The sequence below is a fragment of the Balearica regulorum genome, chromosome 15 (genome assembly GCF_011004875.1).
Source record: "Balearica regulorum gibbericeps isolate bBalReg1 chromosome 15, bBalReg1.pri, whole genome shotgun sequence".
In the NCBI taxonomy this organism is placed as follows: Eukaryota; Metazoa; Chordata; class Aves; order Gruiformes; family Gruidae; genus Balearica; species Balearica regulorum.
In genome coordinates, this window is record NC_046198.1 from 1681419 (window position 1) to 1708362 (window position 26944).

Consider the following 26944-nt stretch of genomic DNA (forward strand, 5'->3'; position numbering starts at 1 on the left):
TGAAAGGATCACACAGGATCACACTGTTGCTCCAGGGTCTGAACCTCACGTGTTCCTTCCAGCAGATGTCAACTTCAAGCATCAGCAGGAGCACACTGAACAAGAATATGTAATTCTACCCCCACAATGGCTAGAAACAGCTGTAATTTACTTACCACTTAAGACACTTTAGTTAAAACAGTAAAAAAATTCGTTACTCGAGAAACAGCTGATCAAGAGATGATCGTTCAAAGCTGAAACACAAATTCTTGAAAACAAAGTCATGAAACTAGAGGTAAGGAAATGGCAAAAAGCATTTTGGAAACTTTGAAACAATTTATTCAGTTGTTCTGTACAAGATTAACAGTTTTCATACCACCCCCACCATCTTCAGCAAGACAGTCCCGACACACACAAAAAAAAAAAAAAATAAAATATATAGAATAGTAAACCGCAGCTCTTACACCCGAAAGGAACTGCCATACTACGTAAGTGCCGTGGGAGCCTCGCCTCCCCACACCGTCACAAAAGTGTTGCAAGTTGTCTCGTCAAGGCAGAGATGCCAGACTCCTGGCTCCCCATCAGCTGCCGGGTCTCTGCGTGGTTCTGCCTTGCTGCGACTCTGCTCCATACCATTCACTCATTCATTATAGCATGTAAAGAAGAAAAAAAAAAAAAAAAAAAAATCCCACAGAATTTCCACCAAATAAACATTTCCCTGAGGCAAGAGGCTTCACTAAATTCCTAGAAGGAGGGCATTCTGCTCCAGCCACACACACGGGTGCTTCCCAGCAGAAGCATTCAAGTGAAAGCAAAGAGAGGGAGTAAAACCAGTACCTCGAGTCACTCGCTGAGAGTCCCTATCCTGCCAGGTCTCTTTCAGCTACCATGGGAAGTTGAAGGTACAAAGTACCTCTCAGGATTAGGCTTTCAACCGGAACCATGCGACATCCATTGCTCAGAGTCCATTGATAACTGCTGTGCTTAGTTTTAGTAACACAAGTTCTGTCTTTGGCTCTTTTGCTACAACCTAGGTATTTTCTGTAAACAAATTTTAAATCTGAGCTGGTTTTGTTGTTGGTTTTTTTTTTTTTTAAATACAAACAAAGCACTGATCTTGGGAAAATTACATATCAGCTCAAATTGAAAACAGTCTATCTTGGATCTTACCAAAACCGGGGAAAACTAAAGCAGATATTTGCTGGTATACTCAGTGTCAGCATCCTTCTCTAAAGCGCGAGAAGGCAGGCTGCAAGCTTTTGCTTGAAATACCAGTAAACTCTATGCGGATCAGCACTACAACTGCGTGATTCAGATGTGGCTGTGGGGGCCCGAGAAAAGGCAGACTGGGGGAAGAGGAGGGGGGGGGGGGGGAAGAATCAAACCCCATAAAAAGCTCAGCTGGAACCACAGCCTGCCCTTCACTACACACAGACTGAAAGGGTGTGCTCAGGAGAAGGTCTAAGAGTTAAAAAAAAATTGAAAAGACAAGACACACCCCAATTCTAGATGGTCCCCATTCCTGCAGCTGTGACGAGCACATGATCCTAGTGCAGAAATCATCAAGAAGAGCAATATTATTCTCTGGAATTCATTTGACTAGTAGTGACTTCGGTTGATCTAGATCATTCCCTCTGCCCACCAAAGAGATCATAACTGATGACCCTAGGAAAGAATGGCTTTAGGGGAGGGTCTGGAACCTGCTTGCACAAACTCGGTAAGAACTGGTGCTCTTGCTGGATTTGGTACTGTGTTTGCAGTCACCAAGACACCATTGAAGTCCAGACAGTGCAGCTTTTTTTTTCTTTTTTGATGTGCAACCATAAAAAGCTCTATTAAATAAAACAGAATACATTTTAAATACAGAATGATTAAAAAAGGGTTGAGGAGCACACAAAATAGAGCTGAAATGTGTGTCGCTAGTCCATTCTTGCTCCACCATAAAAGGCACTGGAATTATGTCTTCCTATACATGTGACATGCCGAGAAGCATCCCATTCAATCCAATGCATTCGATGGTAATGAAGTTAAAACTGAGCAGGAGGGAAAAAAAAAAAAAAATCCCAAAACTAAAGACGTAGAATTCTCAAAGTCAGTGACTGCATCTAAAAATGTCTCTCTAAAGAGTCTTCCTTCTCCTTCAGAGGGGAACATCAGGTGGTTCGGTAGATTCACCACACAGGAAACGTTAAGTCCTCCAATTCTCTGTAGCACAGTTTTATAGTACAATTGAAAAGTTAGTCAAATGTCTTCATAAAGCACTGGCAGTGCTAGAATTATCCAAGTAAATCCAAAGCAGAAGAAAGAAGCACCTTTCATACTCTCCACCGGGAGACCACAGAGGCAACTGGACTTGGAGGTACTTGGCAGATACACACAGGTGGGTGGGGATCCACTGCAAGAAAGCCAAGCCACCTGAGTCTCCCTGCGAGTTCTAGCTCCTGCCAGTGCCAGGGAATGCGCGACGGGCAGCAGCAATAAAACAGTGCTACAAAATCCTTCTCTCATTAGGGCATGGCTCAAAGTGGCCCTTTGCGTGGGGCTTAGCTCTGAAAGCCTCTGAGCAAACGCACCAATGAGTTCTTCATTGCAGTTCAGTCTCTCCAGTTGTTGTGAGGAAACAAAAAAAAAGGAAAAAAAAAAGAAAAAAAAGAAAAAAAAAAGAAAAAAAAAAAGAAAAAAGACACAGCCGGTATCCAAAGTTCATGACCTGTTCCTCTTGGGTTTATCCTATGTGTGCTCTAGCTCCCCTCCTTGCAGACGTCACAACTTGCGCTGCTGTGCATTGGACCCTTTGCCGTGAAGCTGAGAAGCATCTGGAAGAAAATAAAACCAAGTGGGAAGGGGGTTAGGCATCAGCTCCACGGAGCTGTGTGCAGCTGGGGTGGCCAGATCTCTCCGCATAGAAAGATCTACTTTTCCCTTCGAGGGAAGGGAATCGGGGGTTAAGAGGATGTGCTTGGAGACATCTTACACCTGGGAGCAGCCCTGCCTCTGCGCCTGAGTAAGGGACATGGGAAGTTCCTGCGGCCTCCCAGCAAAAGCACCACGGCACAGATTCGGATTGCTGGTGTACTAGCTAGCCTATGCTCTTCTCTAAAAGCCACCCGACTCCCCATCCAGGAAACTAGAAATACATGGTACTTGCTGCCTTGCATCTAAAGGTGGTTTGAAATAACACCGTTAGTACACCTTTGCTGTTGTAAGGAAGGCTTTAGGTGCCCACCAATAGCAACTGGAATCACAGGAATCTAATCACCAAGTAAAAGAAAGGAACAGACATGGAAGGAAAAGAGCAAGTGCACTGAAGAGAGAAAAAGGAAGGCAGTTTAAGGAAGCAAAAGTTTTCAAGGAGCAATTAAAACTACCATCAGACTACGATGAACAAATGGGTGTACTGAGATGTGCAGTTAAGCAGCAGTGACACCGAGCAGCGTAGCAACAGCTTCTTCTCCAGGACAAGGAAGTTCATTCCATGCACGAGCTCAGCCCCAGCACGTCACATTCCTAAAGCAAGCGGTCAGGACCATCGCCACAGCACCAGCACACAGGCACCTCCACCAGCAAATGCAGCGGTAACACCACACAAGCAAGCAGCGGATGCTTCTCCCTCAAACGCTTTTTGATGAATGCTGGTATAAGCGTTTTCATTTAAGACAGCACCATTTCCTTGCATTTGTAGCAACCTCCCAACGCACCAGAGGCCTCGCAGCTTTCAGACACAGCAATGCAGCTGCGGCCATCTGCTTACATGGCCAACCAGTTTATGCCACAAAACAAATTAATACATTGTAAAACTAGGGTGGCTGCTTAAATACCTCCTGTGTTCTTCTACAAAGCACTACAACTGATAATATTCCCAGAGATGATAGCACTAAGCTCCATCTCCAATCTCTATGTGAAAACACCAGGTGAAAAAGCAGGTCCCTGCTGAAGCTGTCTCAATGGTCACGTTTTCCTCGCTTATTCCTAGTTACCTCTTGTCTACTCACAGCTTCTGACACTCCAGTAACTACTCTAAGTTCCCTCAAATGACGGGACAGAGAACTCCCTTCTCAGTGACACAGAATACGTTTCACAACCTACATTTAAACCGAAATCAACCATCTCCCTCTCCAGTTAACTGTGAATCTACAAACAGGAAGGAAGGGTCTGTCACACCAGTGATTGCTGCTGCTTCTGCTCTACTACACTGGAGTGGCAGACCAACCCACCTCAGACAAACTTCAGCAAAAGAAGCAAAGACAACAAATTCTTTGAATTTTCACCGGTGCACAGCTCACTCTTTCTTCAGGAAAGAAGCCCTGTGCTCAGCAGTCAAGGGCATTTCACCCCACGACTGCTACGGGAGGCCACGTGAACTCCAGCAGGTTGTCCACACACCTAACAGCCTCAGTGCCACAGTATTAGGCTAGCACATCCGCTCCTACATCAGGCTCGTATTGCCCAGTACAACAATCACAACGGGAGCAGGTACTAAGACAGTGCACTGAACTGCAATGAAGTGACTGAGAAAGCAGAAATAGCAATTACCGATGGAGTAAGCGACTCCCCGATGCAGATAAGCCCGACCTCCTGGCCCTGCATTTCAATTTTCTGAACACTGCATGGATCCCCCTCACTTTTCTCCTTCCTCCAGCGTGCTACCATATTTACACACGCTCCCAGCCCACCAGGCAGCACCCCATTTCCAAGCAGAGAAGGCGTTCTTCAGAAACCTCTTGGCTTATGCATTGCTTCTACAGGCATCAAACTGGGGCAGGAACAGGCTTAACTGCAAAATCATCACATTGTCAACACCAAGTAAAGCAGTCTCCATTTACACCACAAACTTGCCGTGAAGGAGATGTAAGCAATTAGCTCAGCGCACAGACACAAGACGTTCTGGTCTGACACATTTTATATAGGTCACCAGTAACAAAACTCCACAGACCCAGAATATGCATTCCTGGGCAGTCCTAGCAGACCGTGCATAAACACGCACAGCTTTAATCCTCGAAGGATAATTCTTCACCTCAACGCAAGCAGCAAAGCTGAATACCTCCAGGAACCAACACTTGGTATAAGCATCATTCCCGAAACGCACAAGTTTGCCCTGGCTAACTACACAGGAGAGGACACGAGGGCTACGCCTCGCTTTGTACCTCGGGGAGGCCACGGGTTTTAGCGATGACCGCACCGGTCAGACAACGTGGACAACCGCTTTGCTTTTACCCCTAGAGATACAGGACGACTCACAACGCAGAAGACAAACACGACCGTCTGACAAGTTACCTGGCAAACTTTGCGGTAAATGAGTGGACAGGGCAGAATGTGGGAGTGGCGCTGCATGGTGGGGGCTGGAGTGCAAGCCAGCTAGAAGACCTAGAGAGAAAAACAAAGAAAAGAGAGGGGGGAAAAAAAAAAAAAAGAACAAATACACATTGAAGACAGAAACAAGCAGAGGAGCTGCAGCCGTTAGCCTATAGCTCAGCTTCCAGCTACTGGGAATTCCAGGCTAGCTACAGGGATGTGCCCACGGTTCTCCAAATGCAACTGCTGGAGATGTAAATGCATGAAGCAACAGCAGGAGAGATGGGTTGGTCTGCAATGGGTTAACACAGCAGAGCATTGGCGTCGTTGTTATTTGACAGCACAGGCACAAGTAAGACGCACATGCGTGAGCGGGAGGGTACTCACTGTGGCCAAGGCCATGGTGAAAAGTTCCTGGAGCAGGGCCCGTAACTATTGCATCCTTTGATACTCCTGCTTTTGGGGAGGAGTCTGAACTGAAGGAGATGACATGAAGAGGGAAGGAATGAATAGGAGAGATAATACCTAATGGGGCGGAGCTCAGGGCAGCTGGCAGCTTTGGATTGCTGGACTTGTAGGATGGAGCCAGTACACTTAAGGAGGAAGAACTTGTTAGCAGCACAGCTCCACTAGTTCCTTTCTGAAAAGCAACAGAAAAAGTCAGTCAGCAGTGGGGAAGCCAAGGCATCCTTAAAGAAGAACTGCAAAACATGGAGCACTCAAGAATTCCTCCTTGCAAGAAGCACTCTCCCAGCCAGGACCCAAGAGCTGCCAACTCGTGAGGTCATCTGGAGATACCCAGGGCACCGGCAATCCTGCTGCTGGATGTTATGTTCTTCTAAATATGACCTTACTGGATTTCACTCTCTTGTTCCCTGACTCTAGAACTGTACCTCCATTAGGCAGAGGAAAAACTTATACATTGCTTGCAAGTTCCAAGGAGGATGCTTCCTACTCACTTTTGGCAGTGTATCACTGCTGACAACTCAGTTCGGTGTACCCCTGCACCCAAGAACGTTATTTGGGATCTCTCCCGTGGAGAGAGACAGCACTAGGAAATGCTTTTCACCTCTCTATCTCAGTAACAGGCAAGGTACATGGGCTGAGCAGTACACGTGTTCTTCAGACCCATTTAAATATATCCATTTAATTGCCCAGCTCTTTCCATATACCACAAAAGAAGGCAGGTGTGAGCAGTAACAACAAATTAATACAACAGCATTAGGAGTGATTACTTTCTTGCTATAGATGAAAATTAAGGCCCTTATACCATTAAATACAACAGCTGAGTAACTCAAGCCTGTATAGGAAACCCAGGAGTCCTTCATGCGACATTATATCCCAATGAACTGTCACACCCTGAATTCCATAGTTTGCCGCTGAGTTTGATTCCAAACATCACTTCAGTAGCTTATGGAATAACCCAGGAGCAACAGAAAGTGGACAGAGATAACCACCAAAGCAAGCTGCGTAGGCATTTTGAGTTTATAGCCCAGTATCCCAGGTTATTTATTCTATAGGTCAGATGTGAAAAAAGTGGCAATAATTCTAAAATTACTTGTGATAATTGAAGAGAGGCCAAGTTTGCAGACTTAACTAACAACAAATTGATCGCTATAATTTTAGTTTATACAATGATTTTTAGCTGTCGTGATAACTTGCCTCACTGCACTTCCTCCTGACCCAAATGTGAGCCCTCCTGTCCCCATAACTCACTAAGTCAGGGCAAAAACATTACGCAGCCTATGCTAAAATTGCAGTCTGGAAAGTACCACAGGATTTTGCTTAGTTGTTACTTTAAGCTGAAAATGAAAGCTTGCAGTGCAAGCTCATGGTAAAGGCCAGGACTTCCTAGCCTAAGCAGCCAAAATCCAGACAGTCATTCAAGAATTTCAGGAAATTCTTTTGAAGTCATCACTTTACAGCAGGTGTGAGCAAGTCTGGAGACTGCCCGGCACAATGCCATGCGTTCTCCTGACTTTCAACTGGGCCAGCGTACCCCTGCTTACCGGCACAGAGGTAGAAGATGCGGTGCTGCTAACAACAGCTGGCTTTAGGGAGGAGGTCAGCAATTTGGCCACCCCTTGAGTGCCCCCGCTAGAATCTCCGTTTGAACCTCCGGGAGGTGCCACCAGAGTCAGCTTCTGCGAAACGGGCGTCTTCTTCACCGAAGAGCTTGAGGACGGGCGGCTGGACGCCTGGCCCGAGGAAGGGGTCTGCGCACCGGGCAGCAAACTCCCAGAGGAGGAGCCCTGGTTTGCAGAAGCTCCAGACGAAGAGCTGCTGGAAGAGGCCCCGTGCTTGGAGAGGGAACCAGAAACAAAGGGCGATTTGTAAGATTGTCCTGAAGAGCTAGAGCCACTTGAGTGCTTTCCTGCGTAGCTGAGAGATGATGAGGATGAGCCTGGGCTCTTGTGGGAGCTGCCAGCATTTTGGGTGCTGCCTGGTGACGCAGAGGAATGGAAGCTCTGAGCTTTGGTTGATGACTTGACCTGCTGGAGGAGGGAGCGCTGGGGCAGTGGAGAGGAGGACTTGGGATTCTGCAGTTTGACAAACGTAGCCGGGGAGGTGAAAGTTTTCTGTAGCTGGCTGCCTGAGTGAAAGACCTTCACCTGAGAACCCGGCACTGGGGTGGAGGTCTGAGGCCCGTGGCTTGGCCGGACCAAGCTGTGGTGTTTCTGTTTAGCCTGGTGTGCATCAGGAAGGATTTTGCTGGGGGAGGCTTGGCAGGAGAGCTCTTTGTAATTAGAGTTCTCCGTCTTTTTGTCTTGAGAAGACTGGCCCAATGCCAGGGCCTGCTCAGCCAGGAAATTTAGAGGAGACTGGAGGGAACCAGAGGAGGATGTAGGGGAAGGGTTGGACTTTGGAAATGTCCTCTTCTCCTCCGAGGATGCAAGAGTTGGGATCTTCTCTGGGGGAGCTTTTGGAGCTCCAGGAAGAGTAAAGTCAGGGCTCCCTCCCGCTCTGCTGTTCAGCACAGCCAGTTCCCTGGAAACTGCTTCGAGGGAAGAAGTGGGGTTATGAATTAAGTCCTCATCCAAGGAATCATCCAGGAAGGTAGCAGGAGTGCCAGTGCTGCTGGCTGCTTGGGCTGTCCCAAGGGACAGGAGTTCTCTGGTTTGGGCACTGATGCCCAGAGCTCCTCCCTGGGGCTCTGAAGACAGAGTTAAGGTGCTGCTTGAGTGCATCGAAGGAACAGAAACCGCTATCTTTTTATCTGGCTTGCAGGAAGATTCCTGGAACAAAATCACAAGAGAAGGCAGAGTCAGAACAGAGGTAGGGTTTACTGCTGAGAAGGGAAGGGAAGGTTCCCAATTTGGGGATAAAAGGCAGAATAAACACGTTCTGTGCCTGCCAGCCTCCTGCCTCCCTCCTAACTGCTGCTGCCACCATCAATTTTAGCTGCTGTTCTAGTTGTGTTTTTTTCAAGCCCAATACTGACTAGAGCTATTTCACAGTACAACTTCCTTGTACCTAATGTATAGATATAAGGCTCAAATACAGGATTTAAGTTGGCAGCCACTTGACTCTTGGTGTATGTCAACCGTGAGAACCAGAAAACAAAGAACTCACCTTCACTTTCACCTTAGTAGGAGCGATAACTTTCTTCTTCGCCCTGTTTTGAGGGAGACAAAAGAAACACAGCTCACTGAATGCCCACAGGGAAGCATCCAATTAGGGAGCACACTTGGGCCCTGTTAATGATGATCCACTGAGTCTTTTGCAAAGAACCGAGGGAACAGAGGCAGCATCTCAGGTTGCTAGGATTCAAAACTGTATGACATTTGTTGCTGCTCTAGGAAGCCCCAACTCCCTCACAGGGGAATGAATCAGGGAGCGGAGCAGAGTCTTGAAATGGTAGCAGAGCAGTGAAAGCACTCAACAGACACGTCCTGCACCGGCTGCAGAGCTAGGAGCTGCTACAGGAACCCACTGCTGACCTAACTACAGGAACACCCAGAGAGAAACTGATACAGAGACTGTTGTGGAGAAAAGTTACACATTTCTTTTAGGTTCCCAGAAGAAGTCAAGGATGCAAAAGCATCTGCCAAATCCACAGAAAATAGCACATTTGGCCTGGTCAGATGCAATCTCTGGTACAAGACATCCCTGAACTGCTGGAACGGTATGGCTGAGGGAAGGATGACTCTACGCTCTATTTCACACTCCTCACACTTCCCCTCGCTCATCCAGTGCCAAGAACAGGACCGTCTGTCAAACAGACATCAGCCTAAGTCCGTATCATCATCTATTACAGACTGCCAGCAAGATCCATGAGACCCTTTGGCACTAAAGCACCTGCTCAGCTGGATTCTGATGGCTCTCTTGGTTTGCCACCCACAAGCCTGTTGCACCCACCTTCACTAGCTTGAGCTCACTGTACCCCTCCTTTAACCAGGCAACAAGAAAGAGGGAATCCAGAATCCAGTAAGGACCAACTGAACAGGTAGCAATAATCGCACTGCTGGCATCACACTCCATTTTACCCTCATCTGCCTCCCAGGGACTAGCACAGAGGCTCGACTCCAGTCTGTTGAACAAGGCCAGGAGGCAACCTGGCTTCAAAGTTCTTATCTTTGAGCTTTCTATAAGGCTAAAGGACCTCAGGAAGGTCGTTAGCAGACGTCACACAAAAACAACCACTCTTCTCCCTACACCTTCCCCAAATGAAGCAGCGCCAAACTATCTGATGGGAGCCAAGCAAGCTCAGGTGCTCCTGCATGATCCACCCGGGCCCCAGGGAACGGAGTTCACCAGTTATCACTCCAAAGGAATGCTGCGCGATACTCACAGGACTGATGTGAGGTGTCCGTGTACACGCCTGCTCTCCTTAAACAGTGTCCTAAGAAGGGAAGAGAGCAATGAGAAGTGATATCCAGCAAGACCCAGTAGAGCAGCTGGGATCACTGGAGACAGAGCTGCACAGTACAGCAGGGGACTTAGTGAAATTAAAACCACAGAGAGCAAACAAATATTCATCCCTTTTCCAGGAAAATCCTGCTGAACTCCCCCACACAATTCCCTCTCTGGGGAGCTATGCTTGTAGGCGCTGGAAAGGCCATTAAGGCAGTTGTTGGATAATAACTAAGGAAAAAGCTCTGCCAGCTTAAAAAGCTGACAGCCAAGTGGAGAGGCAGTACAATTGTTCAAACTGGGCGTTACTGCTGCCATAGATCTTCCAAGAGCTGGCAGATCATAAAAGAGCTCTTCAGCAACTTCAAGAGAGAAAGGTTATGTTCCCCTGCCTCAATACAACAAGATGGATGAGAAGCCTTGCACGTTGCATGTCTCTGTTGCCCTTGCGTCCCCAGCAAACAGCTGAGGTGACTTCTTAAATCAGCACAACCGTTTCTGTAGCAATTGACTAACCACAGCCAATAAATAGAGCTTCATCCAAACCCCATTACTACTGAGGCTACGTAAACCAGAACCTCACACAAACGCTATTTCACCTAAACCAGCTGCTGCCTTAGATGTCAGGGTGAGAAGTTTATAAATACACCTTCGGTACCGGCAAGGGAAATATGCTTCCCGTCTGCTATTAACAGCCTGACAAAGACTTTCGTCATCCTTTTTCTTTTACAAAGGAAGCTTATTTTAACCTTATATTCTGTTAATTGCCTTTTAGTGCTGAGAAAACGGAATCATGGCAAGGCCTCTCTGAACTCATACACAAAGTTGCTACTCTGTTCATCTTCGAGTTCCTCTTAACAATGAACTTCTGTGATCACAGATGACAGTGAATCAAGCTGACTGGTCCATAAAATTGTCTACAACTCTCCCAGTGCTGCCAATCCCTCCCCTCCTGTGGGGCTGTCAGTCTATCTTCTGTCTTTAAACCACAAAGTCACAGAATCATAGAATATCTCAAGTTGGAAGAGACCCATAAGGATCATCAAGTCCAACTCCATCAAGAACCAGCAGGAGAAACCATTGTCCTTGAGCCACTGGAAAGCAACCAGGAAAACTGCTTTTTAGTCAGTCATTCTGCAGTTAACTTCAATGGAAGGCCCTCCTACACCGAGTCTTAGGTGAACATCTGTATGTCTAAGAACAGTTTCACCTACAAACTAGAGGGAAAAGATTTTAATTTCCTTCTATTCAAAGAAAAAAGTTTTTTAAACTTGGCAAGCTAAGACCCCCAAGCTAGTAACATCTTCATTAACTAAGTAGGAATCTGCACCCACCTCTTAATGCCATCGCTCAGCTCCCATACACTAAAACAACACACTACAACCATGCACATTACCGTACTTTGTGTGCACGTGCAACCGCCACACGTGGCCATGGACTTTTCCAAATGGATCTGTAATGTGCTACTGATACTTACTGCTCTTAAGAACCGGTACCTACTTCTTCCTTTATTCCCCACGAAACCCAAAAAGCAAGTTCAGCAGAGAGAAGATGACAGCGCTGCCCAGCTCTTTAAATGCAAAGAGATCGAGATTGCAGCAGTAAGACTGTACAGTTGTCCTCCTTTAAAAATATTGAGCAAAACAAAGCAGGCCAGAAGCTGATGACAATCCCAGCAGAATGACTCTCTGCAATTTGTATGGCGCTCTGCAATTGCTAGCTCAATGGCATGGACGATGGAGGGCGTGAAAGAGCAGGAAACAGCAGTGAAGACACCAGATAGGGTAAAGAAAACCACACCAAATTCCTACTTACTGCTCTCTGATGTGTCTAGTGGAAGTCTGGAGCCCCTAAAACTTTCTGCTTTGCTTTCTTTTGGGAATACTCTAGGAAAGACTTCCCAAAGCGTCTGAAAAATGTATCCTTCATGAGACAGATTACAAAGCGATCCTTTGTAATACAGAGTCAAGAAACCACAGGCCAGTCAGCCTCACCTCAGTCCCAGTTCTACCTTGTAACTTGTTACTGCCAGTGGCATCCATCCGAGGTCAACCCGGGGGCCAAGACTACTCAACATTGTCATTTACAACCTGGACGACAGCACGGACTGTGCTCTCCGTAAGTTTGAGGGTGATATGAAAACAGAGGGAGCGGGGAGAAAATGTTGGGAGGGCAGGGCTGCCGTTCACAGGGACCGGGACAGGCTGGAGAAAGGGGCCAACACAAACCTCGTGAAGTTCAAAGACAAACGCTAAGTGCTGCAGCTGGGATGGAATAACGCAGGCTGGGGGCCAACTGGCTACATAGCAGCCTTGCAGGAAAAGACCCGGGGGTCCTGGTGGACAAGCTGAACATGAGCCACCACTGCAAGGGTGTACTGCTGAGAGCCAATTATGTACTGGCAAGTATTGGCAAGAGCACAGCCAGCAGTTCAAGTGCTTATTCCCCTTGGTTTAGCACTTGTGAGGTCACATCTGGATACGGCATCCAGTTTCAGGGTCCCCACGATACAAGAGAGTTGTCGACAAACTGGAGAGAGCCTAGAGCCACCCAGACGGCTGAGGAACAGGGACAAGTGGCATATGAGGAGAGCTGGGGGGAACTGGGTTCGTTTAGCCTGGAAAATGAGGAGACCGAGGAGGGATCTAATGGCACTCTTCCACTACCTAAAGAGCGGGAGGGGCAGGGAGCCATGATGAAGATTGAGCCAGACCCTTCTCAAAGGTGCACAGTAAAAAGCAAAAAGAAGGAATATTCAGTTCAGTGCAACAAGGAGAATTCTGATTGGAAATCAGGAGAAAAGATTTCATGAAGAGTGATTAAGTACCAGAACAGGGGCCCAGAGATGCTGGGGTTATCTCCCTCCTTGGAGATTTCCAAAACTCCACAGGACAAGGCCCTGCACACTCTGATCTAATTTTGAAGCTAGCCAGTCTCTGAACAGGGGTAGGACTCATAACCTAATTCAGAGGTCCCTTATGACAAGGAATCCCTGCAGGACAACTTGATTCTTGCTCACCTGGCCTGCATCCAGCCTTTTGGCCAAAGGGGCTTCACCTCTCCATCTAGGAAGGTCTTCACATAATCCTCTAGAGACTGAGCCTTATTCTTGTCAAGGTCATAACCATCCAACTTAATCTTCACCAAGTGGCAAAGCAGCTCCCTGAAGAACAGGAAGATTTCAAATACAGTTACGTGGATTAACTTTCCCCAGTTGGAGGTCATTCTGTTTATCCGGGGCTGGATAAATATGCCAAGACGTGCCTGGCTCTGCATAACACCTTACTAATAAAACTGACCCTGCACTGCCTCCGCACGAAAAAGGAAGGGAAAGGCACGTTCCTCACTCTGCGTGTGCAAGCACATCAATGCGCCAGGGGAGAAAAGCCTTGTTACCCCCTTCCCATTTTCATCTCCTGAACAGCAGAGGTAGTAAATCAGTGCCAGAATTACAGGTGTCATCCACAACCGCAGAACTGAACCTCTCTGCAGGCACTCTCACTGAAGGCAGGAAGAGAAGCTTGCTTTGTTGTAAATGAATCAGCCATCTATGGAGCAGCACCCCAATTTGTTACAGAATAAGATGAAAAAGACAGCAGGATTGATGCTCATTTTATCCTTCGTCACTCTCCCCTTCACCCAGCACTCTGTTCTTTGCCAGAGCCCGGGGTGCCAGGGGCAGCAATCCCCGTTAGCTTTAGCTGCTTTCACAGCCACCAATCTGGTCTTGCTAAGAGTCCAGTCTGTAGGATTTCAGCAATTCAGCCGAGTTCCTTCCTTTCCCAAAGATCTGTCCCTCTCTTTTGGCCTCAGCACAGAGGCTCCTCAGCTTTTGTCTCAGAGTTGGCCTGTGCCTGAAATCAGCTTAGTTTTGCAATGTACAGAAGAGTGAGATTTAATAAATGCAATAGCGGCTTCGACAGACAGCACAGTCTGCCACAAACATCCAAGCTGACCATTACTACAGATGATCAGCACTGCTCCGAAAACAGGATACATACATTGGAATGCTTCACTTCCAACTGCATGGAATAAGACAAGTCACAGGTTCACTTAATATCTAAATTATGCAAACCTGATTTCATCATTCCATTGAAATTTCTTTCGCGGTCCCATGACGCGCTTCCCTCCCTTTTCTTCATCCTCATCATCATCAGAACAAACTCGATCTCGCTGCTCTTTGTCCTTTTCCTCTTCCAGCATCCTAAAATGGAGACAGAGATAGTGCAGAAGTCATTATCCTGGAGACTCAAGGACAGGATTAAGTATCTCTGAACAACACTGTTGTGCTCAAGGTTAAGAAACCTCCCAATACTGTGTAATAGAGACCATGGGACTACTCCAGCCTTACTGTTCTCTGACTGTCATGTTTCCAAAGACATGGCAAAAACACTTCAGCCAAGTTCTGGTCCCATCAGTGCTGCTGCAGTTGGCATCACCATAGACAGCACAAAGAACTCGCACAGCATAATTAGGCCAATTAATGCCCATCAGCAATTTTTGACTACAGAACAAAAATAGGTGGTAAACTTCATCAGAGCGGCCTACAGGTCACAGGGAACCTGCTGAGAAGGGCTACAGATGCCTAACAAGCAAACGAGGAGCTTACTTGGCAAACTTGGCCTGAGTGTGGGCTTGGCATTCCTCCTGGTACTTGGCCATCTGCTCTGGCATGGCCCTTCCAATGGCTTCCTTTAGCTTCTGCAGAGGCTCCTTCAATCGGCCACCCTAGAGCACAGCACAGACCAGACTGAAGGTCCACACCAAATCTGGCAGGTGGAGACTTGTTCTGAATCCACCCACCAGCTGATGTGGTGCCTGAACCACACTCAGCAGAGGACACCACCACGTTAAACAACCGTGCCCTGGAGATCGGGGTAACGTGCACACGAGGTAGGGTTGCGCTGTCAGATTCGCTCACCTGCTCATAGAGATAAAGCTTACGGGCGCGCTTGACCAGAGTGTCCTTACTGCACGGGAAGAACGCAGCCAGGTGGGCGTACACCCCTGAGCGGATCTGGCTGTTCAGCTCCCGCGTCTGCAGCTCGATGCTGAGGAACAAGACAGACACAGTGTTGACCAGGGACCGTGCAGGGGTTCTCTAAGAACATAAATGCAACTCTGATGCAACCTGGGGAGCTCAAGGCAGGCAGAGAGGCACAAAGCACAAGCCAAAGTACATGCCTGTTCTTCAGATTTTAGAATTAACAGTCTTGAACCCTTTATCCCAAGCTACAACTTTGAATCTCATTTCAGAGCATCTGGAAAAGGAACAAAAGGATGTCAGCAGTCTCATTTATTCTGCAGTTCTTCCGGGAAGCTGAAGTGCAGGAGCATCAGGCAATGAAATGAGAGGTACACACTGCTTGTGTCAGATACTATGGCGGTCTAGCTCCGAATAATATAGAATCAAACTCTATCCCTTGGGCTTGAATTTACTTCCCGGCGAGTAGGTTAGAGAGGTCGGCATGTGCCAAATCCATCTGCACAGCTATATATAACTGAGGACACCAACTTTTTAGGTCACTTCTCAGTGTCAATAATAAGTGTAAAAACCCCTAACTGATTCTACAGCAAAGTCATACAAATCTATCTAAATCTCTTCTGAATGTGGTTCAAGTTATCAGTTTGACAACAGATTAGGACTGTTTGTGCAGTCAGCACTGGAATGCTGAAAGGTGGTAATCACCACTTGAAACGAGAGGGAAACAGACTCCCAAACTTCCCTTCGGCAATTCCCTTCAAGTGCCTTGATAAACCTTAATGAAATTAAAGCCTCTGTGTAAGTATCACACTGCGATGATCATAAAGCTGTGTGCATTCATCAGTCTTCTCCAGGCACTTGAAGAAGAATGAAACCATTATCTACAGCTGCGTGAAGCAACAGTGGCATTCTGTAATTGAGGGACTCGGAAAACACAGAGCACTAATGGAGTTCCTCCAATTCACACAGAAAGCCAGTTGAACCCAGCAGCCTTATCCCAGTTATAAAATATTCCATACAGCATATAACTTAAATAGCAAAGGACATGCCTGACATCTCTGACAGGGAGAGATTTACTGTTCATGTATCAAGCTACCATCACAGGTCAAGTGACCACATTTAAGTCACGGATATCAAGCATCATCTTGACAACAGGAGGCCTGGATACATTCCCCCCAACTTTCTTTTACTTCAGTTATACATCATATCTCAACTGAAAGTCATTTCTAGGAGACTTTCATGTTATCCTAGGCATGTTCTGTGTGGAAGACCTGTATAAGGACATTCCCACAACTCCTGCTAAACCTCCTCCTGAATTTACCGAAACCGCTCTGCCTAATATTCTCCTTTCCCACTCTTTTCTCCTGGCAGCACTTACTCCAGTATGATGTTGTTGATATCCTGAGTGAAGAATCTCTGTTTGCCTTCTCCCTCTGCGGCTCTGGCAGCCTGGAAATTAGCAAATAACACAAGTCATCATCAGTTCAAAGATACAGACTTGACACAGCAATCAAGTAGTTTTTAAACCACTTCAGAAATACTGTAAAACATGGCACAAATTTATTCCACCAAACTCTGCACCAGCCACCTGCTGTAGATGGGTTAAAATCGACAGACAGAAGACAGATTGTGTCCCCTCTGCTTACGCCTCCTCAGTTCAAGTCCAACCCTGCCATCTGAACTGGTTAAGACCATGTCCTGCCCACAGACCTGATTCCCCTGTCCGGATGCACTAGAGAGCAGTGCATTGGATTTCCTACACTGGAGTGAAGATTCCTGCATTTAACAGGGCAAAGAAGATGGCTTGGTGGCGACTGGCTTCTTTGGCAATTCTCCCATGGGGAGAAGAGCATGGTTTTAACTTCACGTTAGAGCTGTTCAATTAATATGAGCATAGAGCTTGTCCCTGGAGCAGGAAAGATCATCCTAGTCATGTTTAACGAGGGTCAGGAATACTTATCACCAGGCTTTCTAGACCAATCTGGACTCTAAACCAAGAAACCAACAGAAAGCATAGCAGTTATTTCCAATCAACACCATGGTAACTAAAAAAAAAATTAAAAAAAAATCCTGTTCAGGAAGCTTCCTGAGCTATGACTGCAGCACACACAGCACTGCCCAAAAATCACACCCATGAAAAATACGTCCAGCAGGAAAATAATTCCAAGAGATGAACGAGATAGTAGAAAATTGCCAAGAGCTTTCAGTCTCTTCTGAGTGGGGACGTAAACAAAAGTCGGATTCACCACAAGGCACCACATCAAGTTAGCGATTCCTCGCAAGGGAAAGCAGACCAGGAGAGAAGGGCATGATTTTGAAATCCCCTGATTTAACACTCCAAGGTTGAGGCTGGTAAGCAATCAATTTATGCCCAGAAGGCATACATCCCTCTCTGTCAGCAGCAGGTCATAGACAGCTGGTGATATCAAAGGAGAAGGCTCAATGCTAAAGAGAATCCTCAACAGGAAAATTCTTTTAGGAAGGAGAGGGTTAAAGTCAAATCAGTTCAAGTAGAAGAGGAAATGTCTGGAGGCTCCATTTAACCCAGGAGATGCTCCCACCTGCTGGGATGGAAGAGACCTGGCTCTCAGACACAGGTATGGCACCTCTTCCTTCCCACCTGCAAGAGAGTTCATGTCCCAAAATCCCAGCTGACCCAGAGGCTTCGGTTTGTTAAATCTTGTATTTCTCCTCCTTGGTTTCTTTTCTTAACATACATGGTCCAGCAACAAGAGACACAGCAGCAGGAGAAATCTAAGCAGGAAAATCTGTGGGTAGTCCGCTATTACACTATCTTGCAGCAACATAACAATTAGCTGGATATCATGGGAGCTTCCATAATATTCTCCTTTAACTCAGATTTAGTTTAGAAACAGCTGTTTTGGTGTTTTCTGTTAACAGCCTGAAGGAAACATCCATGAAGAGCCCATTCATTTTTATCAGCTGTGGCAATATTTTGTTCAATTTATCCTTCTCCATCTGCTCACCAGCGCTATACACACTTAAAATTTCTCAGCAGAACACAGTTATCTTTAACAGAAACTCAGCTTTAGGAACAGGAGTTATTAAGTACAAGATGCTTAAGTAACAGGTGCTGTAAATTGAGGTGCCCCAGAAGGCAGAACACACACCACGGTAGAAGTCTAAGAGCACTGTTTATGACTTAAAAATCAAAGTTTAAAAGCAACGGTATTAGCAGGAACAAAACATCACAGAATTTGTTGACAGGCTGATGGTGACAGCTCTCACATCCAAGGCCCACAGCAAGTCTGAAAGCGCACTTTGCCGTGCCAGGAGATGGATCCCTGACCAGCACCCAATGCTTTTCTGCTTCTCCAGCGCAGTGCTTCCCAAAGCAGGTCACAACATTTTGGAGAAGATGGGTGAGTCCCACAGGAGTCCAGCTGCAGGAGGATCTACTGGTGAACAGCCGTGGGATCTCTCTTCTAGAAATCAATACGTTTCACTCCCTAAACAGTACCCCAACACTGAGATGTTAAAGATGGGTAAAGAACCCAAATTGCCAGCAACGCAGCTCCAATGTGGAAGACGCCAAATTGTACCCATGCTTCAGTGAAGGCACCTGCCTGCCTATGACACAGGAAACAGTTCTAACAAATCCTCAAGCCCCATCTACAGGGCTTTTCACACCTTCTCACACTGGAGAGCAGGTAATGCTTTCCAGCTGCACCCACTTATTTTACATACAGAACACTGCACGCCACTTCACAGACGCTGTCCTGACCATCGCAGCACATTAAAACTATTACAGTGGAATTTGTCCTTCAGCCTTGTTAGCCCACATCTGAAGTTCATTCATATTAAATTGACTTTGGAAATTACCTCTTGCATCAGGTCAATACTTTGCCAAGAGAGGTAAAGAAAAAATATGGACAGGTGGGATACTGTTACATTTGATCTGGACAGGCTGGAGAGTTGGGTGGAGAGGAACCAAATGAAATTCAACAAGGGCGAGGGTAGGGTCCTGCACCCAAGGAGGAATAACCCCAGGCACCAGTACAGGTTGGGGCTGACCTGCTGGGAAGCAGCGCTGCGGAGAAGGACCTGGGAGTCCTGGTGGACAACAAGCTCTCCATGACCAGCAGTGTGCCCTCGTGGCCAAGAAGGCCAGTGGTGTCCTGGGGGGCATTGAGAAGAGTGTGGCCAGCAGGTCAAGGGAGGTTCTCCTCCCCCTCTGCTCTGCCCTAGTGAGGGGCACATCTGGAGTTCTGTGTCCAGTTCAAGACAGACAGGGAACTACTGGGGAGAGTCCAGCGGAGGGCTGCGAGGATGATGTGGGGCCTGGAGCATCTCTGGTATGAGGAAAGGCTGAGAGAGCTGGGGCTGATTGGCCTGGGGAAGAGAAGACTGAGAGGGGATCTGATCAACACTTATCAATATCTAAAGGGTGGGTGTCTAGAGGAAGGGGCCAGACTCTTCTCAGTGGTGCCCAGTGACAGGACGAGGGGCAACGGGCACAAACTGGAACAGAGGAACTTCCATCTGAACATGAGGAAAGACTTCTTCCCTCTGCGGGTGACCGAGCGCTGGGACAGGCTGCCCAGAGAGGTTGTGGAGTCTCCTTCTCTGGAGAGATTCCAAACCCGCCTGGGCACCATCCTGTGCAACCTGCTCTGGGTGATCCTGCTCTGGCAGGGGGTTGGACGAGATGATCTCCAGAGGTCCCTGCCAGCCCCCACCAGTCTGGGATTCTGTGATTCATTAGGTAACAAGGCCAAGGACTTTGACACTAACTGACATCCGGGCATTCAAGAAAGCGACCTGGCCATAAGAGAAAACTGGGTGATACAAAGATGTGATCCCACCTGTCACTGCGAAACTCCCCACTGGACCTTGCTCTGTCTCTGGGTGAAGCTACACAAACCCTGCAGAGCTGTACCCCTCCAGCAACCACACAACCGCACTGCCCCGCAATGAACTGCCATACCTGAGCCAGTTCTTTGATGCGTTTCTCCAAAGGGGCTGGCAGGCCTTCTGGGAGGGATGGCGGCTGCTTGAAATCCTGTTCCAAGCCCATCCCAATAGGATCACTCCCATCCTCCACATCCGGAAAGGGACTCCCTTCTGGGGATTCACTGAAGAGCCGCTCCAGGTCTAGGTCAGTTAACGAGTCCATAGCCGTTGCTGCTTGAAGCAAGTCGTTATCACTGGCGTGGCCAAAGAGAGAGAGCAAAGGGTCAGCCATCGCCTCCGCCTCCCTCGGGGCTTGAGGTTCTGCTGGTGAAGGAGTCACTGCTTTCTGCTCTTCATCTTTTTTCTTCTGAGCATCCTTCTCCTTCTGAAACTTCTTCAGCATCTCCTTGACACTAAGAGCACCAGAGTATTTCTTCTTCTTCTTCTCCTTACTTGCATTTAACGCTGTAAAGCTGTAAACAAAGTACGGAGAAGGAAAGGGAAGTGAAATGAATAGATGATGGGAAAAGATGAAGGGGAAGAGAGGAGGATACCTTCATCCCAGTTCACTTCAGCCATAGGCACCAATCCCCTAGAAAGTCTTAGCCCCTTAACCAGTCACACCAGGAAAAATATTCTACTGCCTCTTAAGGTCCTGCTGCATTTTCAGCCTGGAGGAGGCTGTCCTTCCTCACTGCAGAGAGATGATGGAGCTTAAACCATCTCCACCAAGCTATGCTCTTATTTAGCTACATGCATTATTCCAGCAAGGAAGATTTGGAAATACACAAACAACTAGTGCAGAGGAACTGAAGCAAGAGAGAGTTAGCATGACAGCAGCTTGAAGCTTTTTACCTATTAAAACCAGGAGAGCCAATTCCTTTTCCTTCCCTTCAGGCTCTCCAATATCCGTTCCCACCGTTAGTGCCTAAACAGAGCTCCAAGAAACACCAACATTTCAGCTAGCTGTGCCCCTCTTTGCTTGGACACGCTTGCTAGGGAGCTGTGCTCCTTCCCTCATCATGAGCTGCCTTTTTTCTCCCACTTTGGAGGCAATGGGGGTTGGTTTACCTGATGGTGTTTATGCAGCATGCACTCAAGCCACCCCCCGCTGCAGTGAAACAAATGCCCCCTGTAACCCTGAAGCAAGGTGTCAAGCAGCAAGTGTTCCCTCCTCCTCCTTACCCAGCTTTTGGAAACTTGGACTTTTTGGATTTCTTTTCCTTGTCGTAAGATTCATCTTTCTTCTTCTTCTTCAGTTTTTCACTTCCATCTTTCAACTTTCGCTTCTGGAGAGGGTTAAAACCACGTCACAATCAAAGCGTCTCCTGTTCCTGGAATCGGACCTGCACCCCCAGGGGCACTTTGGGCCCTCTCCCAAGAATTTGAGAACAGCTCCTTCCCCACTGGGCACGTTAACCCAAACCCCAGACATCTATCACCTCGGTTCTGGCACACACCGTCTTCAGCATTTCACAGCGCACCAAGCTGTTACACTAGAGACAATCCTATCACTAAAGGTGAAGGGATGCCAAGTGCTCCCGCTGTTTCCCCTTTCAGCCTCCTCGTTTCAGCATCGTGAAAACAGGGCTGTCTCCAAAAGACATCGCCACTGAAGAGGAGCACTAGTTTCCCAGCAGAGTCACACTTTTCACACAGCAAACCCACCAAGCTCTAACAGAGGAAATAATCGAGAAAGCTGGCTTGCTGACCTTGGGACACTTCTTCTTCTTCTCTTTAACATAGTCATCTTCAGATTCAGACGCTTGCCGAAATTGCAGTGTTCCTGAGTTGATGTAAAACCCTCCATACTTCGTAGTAAGAGAAGCCGGAACAAGCTCATCGTACTGGAAATAACAGAGAACAGCCTATTGGCGCCGTAAGCCTTGTCACTTTACTCTGTAGCTGAGCTGCCTGGAGAATGGAGGGACTCGTGCTCCCCCAAGAACATTCGGGGCTGCGGGCACACCTGCTAACCAGCATCCCCTGCCGCGCAGTCGCCACAAGAGCTCTCGTTCCCTAGCCCTGGCACGCTCCTGCCTTGCGCCCAGTTCAGGTTCACCCCGGGCGCCAGCTCAGCCCCCCAGGCAGCCCCTTTAACCACCCTCACTCCTGCCCCAGTACTCACTGCTTCAGAATTGTCAATGAAGGAGTCAGATTCGTCGTATCCATACCCCATATCAATCAAGTCCTGAATACGGTCCTTTCTACGCCTCTTGCCACCCTAAACAAAAGATTGACAGTGAGTTCATCTTTCTTTTCCAATTACCACCAGGAATGCCCTGATACAGGACACTGGCATTGGCTCCAGTGCAGAAAAGAGAATGAGATCGTTTTTGCTGCTAACAGCAGCAGAACCAAACCAGCATTAACTCACATCAGACTGTAATCTCAGGGTATGGTACAGCCAGTTTTAGGCCTCGTCATATAGAACCAAAACCGGTACAGCCAAATGGAAGGAAAGGCTGACCTGCTGGGCAGTCTGATTTGGTGCCAGCAGACTTTGCACTGAATTGGGTCTGCGGCCCTTCGGCATTTCTGCCGGCGCAGAGATGGATCGTTTTTCCATCACTGCCACACAGTTAGTACAAACCCGGTACTACACACATCAAACATACACACAACGCGTTAGGATAGCCCGTAGGTCAAATTCATATCACAAGACAATACAGCAGCTCGCTATCCAGAATTACCACTCGTAAAACATAATGTAGTTTTACGGCCAGCTATGGAAGTAAAGCGAGAGGAAGAACAGCAAGGAAACGGGTAAGACAGATCAGCGTCTCTCACGCTACCCAGCGCAATACTGTCCTAAGGGCAGCAAACTCACCAGAGCACCGTACTTAGAGACTCAACAGATGACATTGTGCCACAGCTACAAGGCCTAGAAATTAATTTTTGCTTAAGAAAATTAAATTTTATATGTTACATTAAGATAATGACATTTGCCACTACAGTTGTGAACGTCATTCACGTTAATCAGACTGTCATCTGATTTAAGAACCATAGCTGAACTATTTTTGTGGACCACAGCCCTGAAACAGGAAAGGAACGTGGAAAACAGCAACTTCCAGCCAAGATAAAGGATGGCAGGAGAACAAGAACATAAGAGCCAGTGACCATTAAATACTGCTTGTCGAGAGCTGAACAGCATTACTCATTCTAAGGGATAACAGAAAAAAGAAAAACATACGTATTTTTCTTCAAACTTGCGAGCAAGAGCCTCCACTTTATGCCTTTCCTTTTCGTCATCATTAAAGGGATCAGCAGGGTCTTTCTTCTGTAGAAATGAGAGACAAAAACATCAGAATCCATCCTGTCACACTGCCACCAAAACCCCACGCGTTAAACCCATCACCATTAGCACATCCAGGCAGAAGCTCAGACAAATCAAACTTTACTGCAGTATTTAAGTACAGTATCGTTTAGTTAGAGGGTTTAGCCTCATCAATGACAGACAGTGGGATCAAGCACACCCTCAGCAAGTTTGCCGACGACACCAAGCTGTGTGGTGGGTCGACACGCCAGAGGGAAGGGATGCCATCCAGAAGGACCTGGACAGGCTGGAGAGGTGGGCAAGTGCGAACTGCATGAAGTTCAACAAGGCCAAGTGCAAGGTCCTGCACGTGGATCAGGGCAATCCCCAGTATCAGCACAGGCTGGGGCACGAAGGGATTGAGAGCAGCCCTGAGGAGAAGGACGTGGGGGTACGGGGGGATGAAAAGCTGGACGTGACCCAGCAACATGTGCTGGCAGCCCAGAAAGCCAACCGTGTCCTGGGCTGCGTGTCCAGCAGCATGACCAGCAGGTCGAGGGAGGGGATTCTGCCCCTCTGGTGAGACCCCCTGCAGTGCTGCGTCCAGCTCAGGGGTCCCCAGCACAAGAAGGACATGGAGCTGTTGGAGAGAGTTCAGAGGAGGCCACGGAGATGATCCGAGGGCTGGAGCACCTCTGCTCTGGAGACAGGCTGAGAGAGTTGGGGTTGCTCAGCCTGGAGAAGAGAAGGCTCCAGGGAGACCTCACAGCCCCTTCCAGTCCCTGCAGGGGCTCCAGGAAAGCTGGAGAGGGGCTGGTGACAAGGGCAGGGAGTGACAGGCCAAGGGGAATGGCCTGAAGCTGCAGGAGGGGAGATGGAGATGAGATGTGAGGCAGAAATCCTTCCCTGTGAGGGTGCTGAGGCCCTGGCACAGGGTGCCCAGAGAAGCTGTGGCTGCCCCTGGCTCCCTGGCAGTGTTCAAGGCCAGGTTGGATGGGGCTTTGGGCAACCTGGGCTAGTGGAGGGTGTCCCTGCCCATGGCAGGGGGGTGGGACTAGGTGAGCTTTAAAGGTCCCTTCCAACCCAAACCATTCTCTGATTCTGGGAGTGTCTCTAGGTTTTGGGTGCACTCTCAGCTAGTTCTGTACCTGTCTCTGCTTCCCTCGACTCTCAAAAAAAGAAAAAAAAAAAAACCAGCATGAGCCATCCACTGACTGCTAAACAGTTCTGAAGAACAACAGTAAAAATGAGTAGAACCCAATCAATTTTCTTTTCATAGAAAAACACCCATAAGACAAAGCATAAACACTACAGAAGTTTGCACATCATCACATCCTGAGAAATGGGTTTTAACAGGCAAACAAAATTGTCAGGCAACACCTGGAAGTGCCACATCCACCACAAAGGAAGAGATGCCACACACCAAGGTGGAAGCATTCACGTGCAGTAGAGCAGGGTCCCCAAAAAGATGCAGCCACATAGTGTGGAAGCGTCTCTCCTTTGGATGCTCTTTGGAAAAGAGCTCCTCATAGCACCTAGCAAGCCAGGTACCAAAAATCACTTTTAATCAAGCAATTTCAAGCTAAAAGAGCATCGTTCCCCACAGGCCATGAGGACACTTACCTTGTCTCCTGAAGAACCACTTTTTACTTTCCCTCGACAACTCTTCAGAAGATCTGGGTAGAAAAATTCTGGACAACGTTTGTGATCCGGCTCGAAGAGAGTGAGTGTGATTCGAACGGCTGTCGCAGCCGGTTCCGAGTCCTGGGGCTGCTCTCCATCATCTTTGCGAGACTTCTTCAAGAAGCTGCTGCTCAGTGGACCGTGGAGAGTGGTGAACGAAACCCTGTGGGGCTCCGTCATGGCTATGGCCAAATCTTACCAGTCGTCATGGCATAGTTCCCATCGCATCATAACAGGCCTGCCCCAGCTGCACAGATCTGGGTGTCACCAGCTGGTTAACGATAACTGAGGGTGTTGGAAGTGGAACAAGCCGTTTAATTTTGAAGTTTTCTCGGGAAACGACAAACACCCATGCTGCTAGCGCTTGCTGCAATTGTTAAGGAGAAAGAGAGAAAGAAAGAAAGAAAGGAAAGAAAAGAAAGAAAGAAGTCAGTCCTCGAACCAGAACTCCCCCTGACGCTGGCAGCCCCCCACACCTTCACTGCTCTCCCCCCGCTCCCCGCCTCTGTCTTCCCCCCACGCCGCTCCATCTCCCGCGGCTGACGGAAACGCAGCTGTCGAGGAAACCAAACGGCCCCAGCAGACTTGCTGGGACACGGCCCGGCAGCCCCGGGCAGAAACGCCGGCCTGGACTGTACCGCCCCGGGCCAGGGCTCCGCTCCGCTCCGGCCGGCGGCTCTCCCGCTGCACGGAGGCCCCGGACACCTCTTATCCCTGGGAAAGCGGCCCCGGCCCCGGCACCCGCGGGGGGCTGAGGGGAGCCCGGGGAGGGCTGCGCTGAGGGGAAGGGGGGCCCTGGTGCTGAGGAGACACCGAGGCGGCCGCGCTGAGCGGGAGCGGGCCGCGGGGCTGAGGGGAACCGGGGCCCTGGTGCCGAGCGGGGAGCGCGGGAGGCCGCTGAGCCGGGCGGGGGCGGCGGAGCAGCGGGGCCGGGCGCGGGAAGGGGCAGGGCCGCCCCGCACTCACCGCCGCCGCTGCGGGACGCGGCCGCCGCCGCCGACTGACTCCCGGGCCGCCTCCGAGCCCCGCTCCTACGTCACATAAGAGGGCGCTGCCCTCGCGCTGAAGCCGCGCGCCCCACACCCAATCAACGCCTTAGCCGCAGTCACGCCTCGAAGGAACGGCATTGTGACGGCCGGCCCGTCCCACGTGACGAGGGCGGACCTATCCCCGCTGCCGGTGCCGCTCCGTCCCGGCAGCCTTCGCGCGGCGGCGGGAGGAGCAAGATGGCGGCTGAGGGCGGCGGCCCGCCCGCGCCTCGGGAGAGCGGCTGAGGCTCCGCCGGCGCTAACGGGGGGCCGGGCCGTGACGAGACCCGGCGGGGCGGGCGCTGGGGTTCCGTTACCGGCGTTGCCGTCCCTCCGGGCGCTGTGGGGAGGAGCCGGGAGGGGTTCGGAGGCCGCGGGCCGGCACCGGAGGCTGAGGGGCGGCAGCTGCCCGCGGCCCCCTCCCTTACGGAGCAGCGCTCGGTGCAGCCGGGTGGGAATCAATGAGGTGAACGCTCCTGCCTCCGGGGATGTGTGTTCATCCTGCTCCTCCTGGGCCCGGGACGGAGAAACAAGCTCGGCTGTATTTGGTGGCATTCGGTATAACGTCAGGGACGTACGTAAGGATAGGGAAGGGGCAGAGCGGGAACGAAGCGGGAGCTGTGAACCGGGCTGTAAGCGCTGGGACCCCGGAGCTGGAAGGCCGTGACGGGGCGGATGATGAACTCCGCGCCGACCCTGAGCCCGTTCGGGGCTGGGTGCGCGTAAGGCTGTGGGGGGCGGTGGGATCCAGCCCAGGGCACCGGGGGCGGATGTCAGCACAGGACCTCTCTCCGTCATTTTTCAGTGGTCTGGAGAGGTCCCGTTCGACGGGGATGTCCCAGTTTTCCAGCAGGATAGGAAGGCAGACCCTGTAATTACAGGCCTGTCGGTCTGACTTCAGTGCCTGGTAAAATTACTGAGACGGTTATTCTGGGAGTTACTGAAAACCACCTG

General features: G+C 49.1%; 1 protein-coding gene across 3 annotated transcripts; it reads right to left on the reverse strand.

Annotated features, from left to right (window-relative positions):
• Nucleotides 1-295: 295 nt before the first annotated feature.
• UBN1 (ubinuclein 1) lies at nt 296-26004 on the reverse strand. 3 transcript variants are annotated; one of them, XM_075767169.1, is made up of 18 exons: nt 25925-26003; nt 24903-25329; nt 23217-23303; nt 22152-22247; nt 21736-21870; nt 21209-21312; nt 20058-20496; nt 16488-16558; nt 15047-15176; nt 14735-14853; nt 14201-14329; nt 13145-13288; nt 10064-10114; nt 8845-8887; nt 7281-8507; nt 5659-5911; nt 5254-5343; nt 296-2795 (listed from the first exon to the last, which is right to left on the reverse strand). In XM_075767169.1, exons 2-18 carry the CDS (start codon nt 25140-25142, stop codon nt 2743-2745), a joined length of 3411 nt encoding a protein of 1136 aa, XP_075623284.1. In that variant the 5' UTR covers nt 25143-25329; nt 25925-26003; the 3' UTR covers nt 296-2742. The 3 variants fall into 3 exon arrangements, with proteins under 3 accessions (XP_075623284.1, XP_075623286.1, XP_075623285.1); XM_075767170.1 differs by having other exon boundaries at nt 2616-2795; nt 5797-5911; XM_075767171.1 differs by lacking the exons at nt 10064-10114; nt 13145-13288 and having other exon boundaries at nt 1775-2795; nt 25925-26004.
• Between the last annotated feature and the right edge of the window lie 940 nt (nt 26005-26944).

Coding starts and splice junctions, on each gene's coding strand:
- UBN1 (XM_075767169.1), bottom strand. CDS start 25,142: ATGACGGAGCCCCACAGGGTTTCGTTCACCACTCTCCACGGTCCACTG. Junction 21,313..21,735: donor AGAAGAAGAAGTGTCCCAAG/GTCAGCAAGCCA, acceptor AACCCTCTCCAG/AAGCGAAAGTTGAAAGATGG. Junction 15,177..16,487: donor ATCAACAACATCATACTGGA/GTAAGTGCTGCC, acceptor CTTGTTCCTCAG/CATCGAGCTGCAGACGCGGG.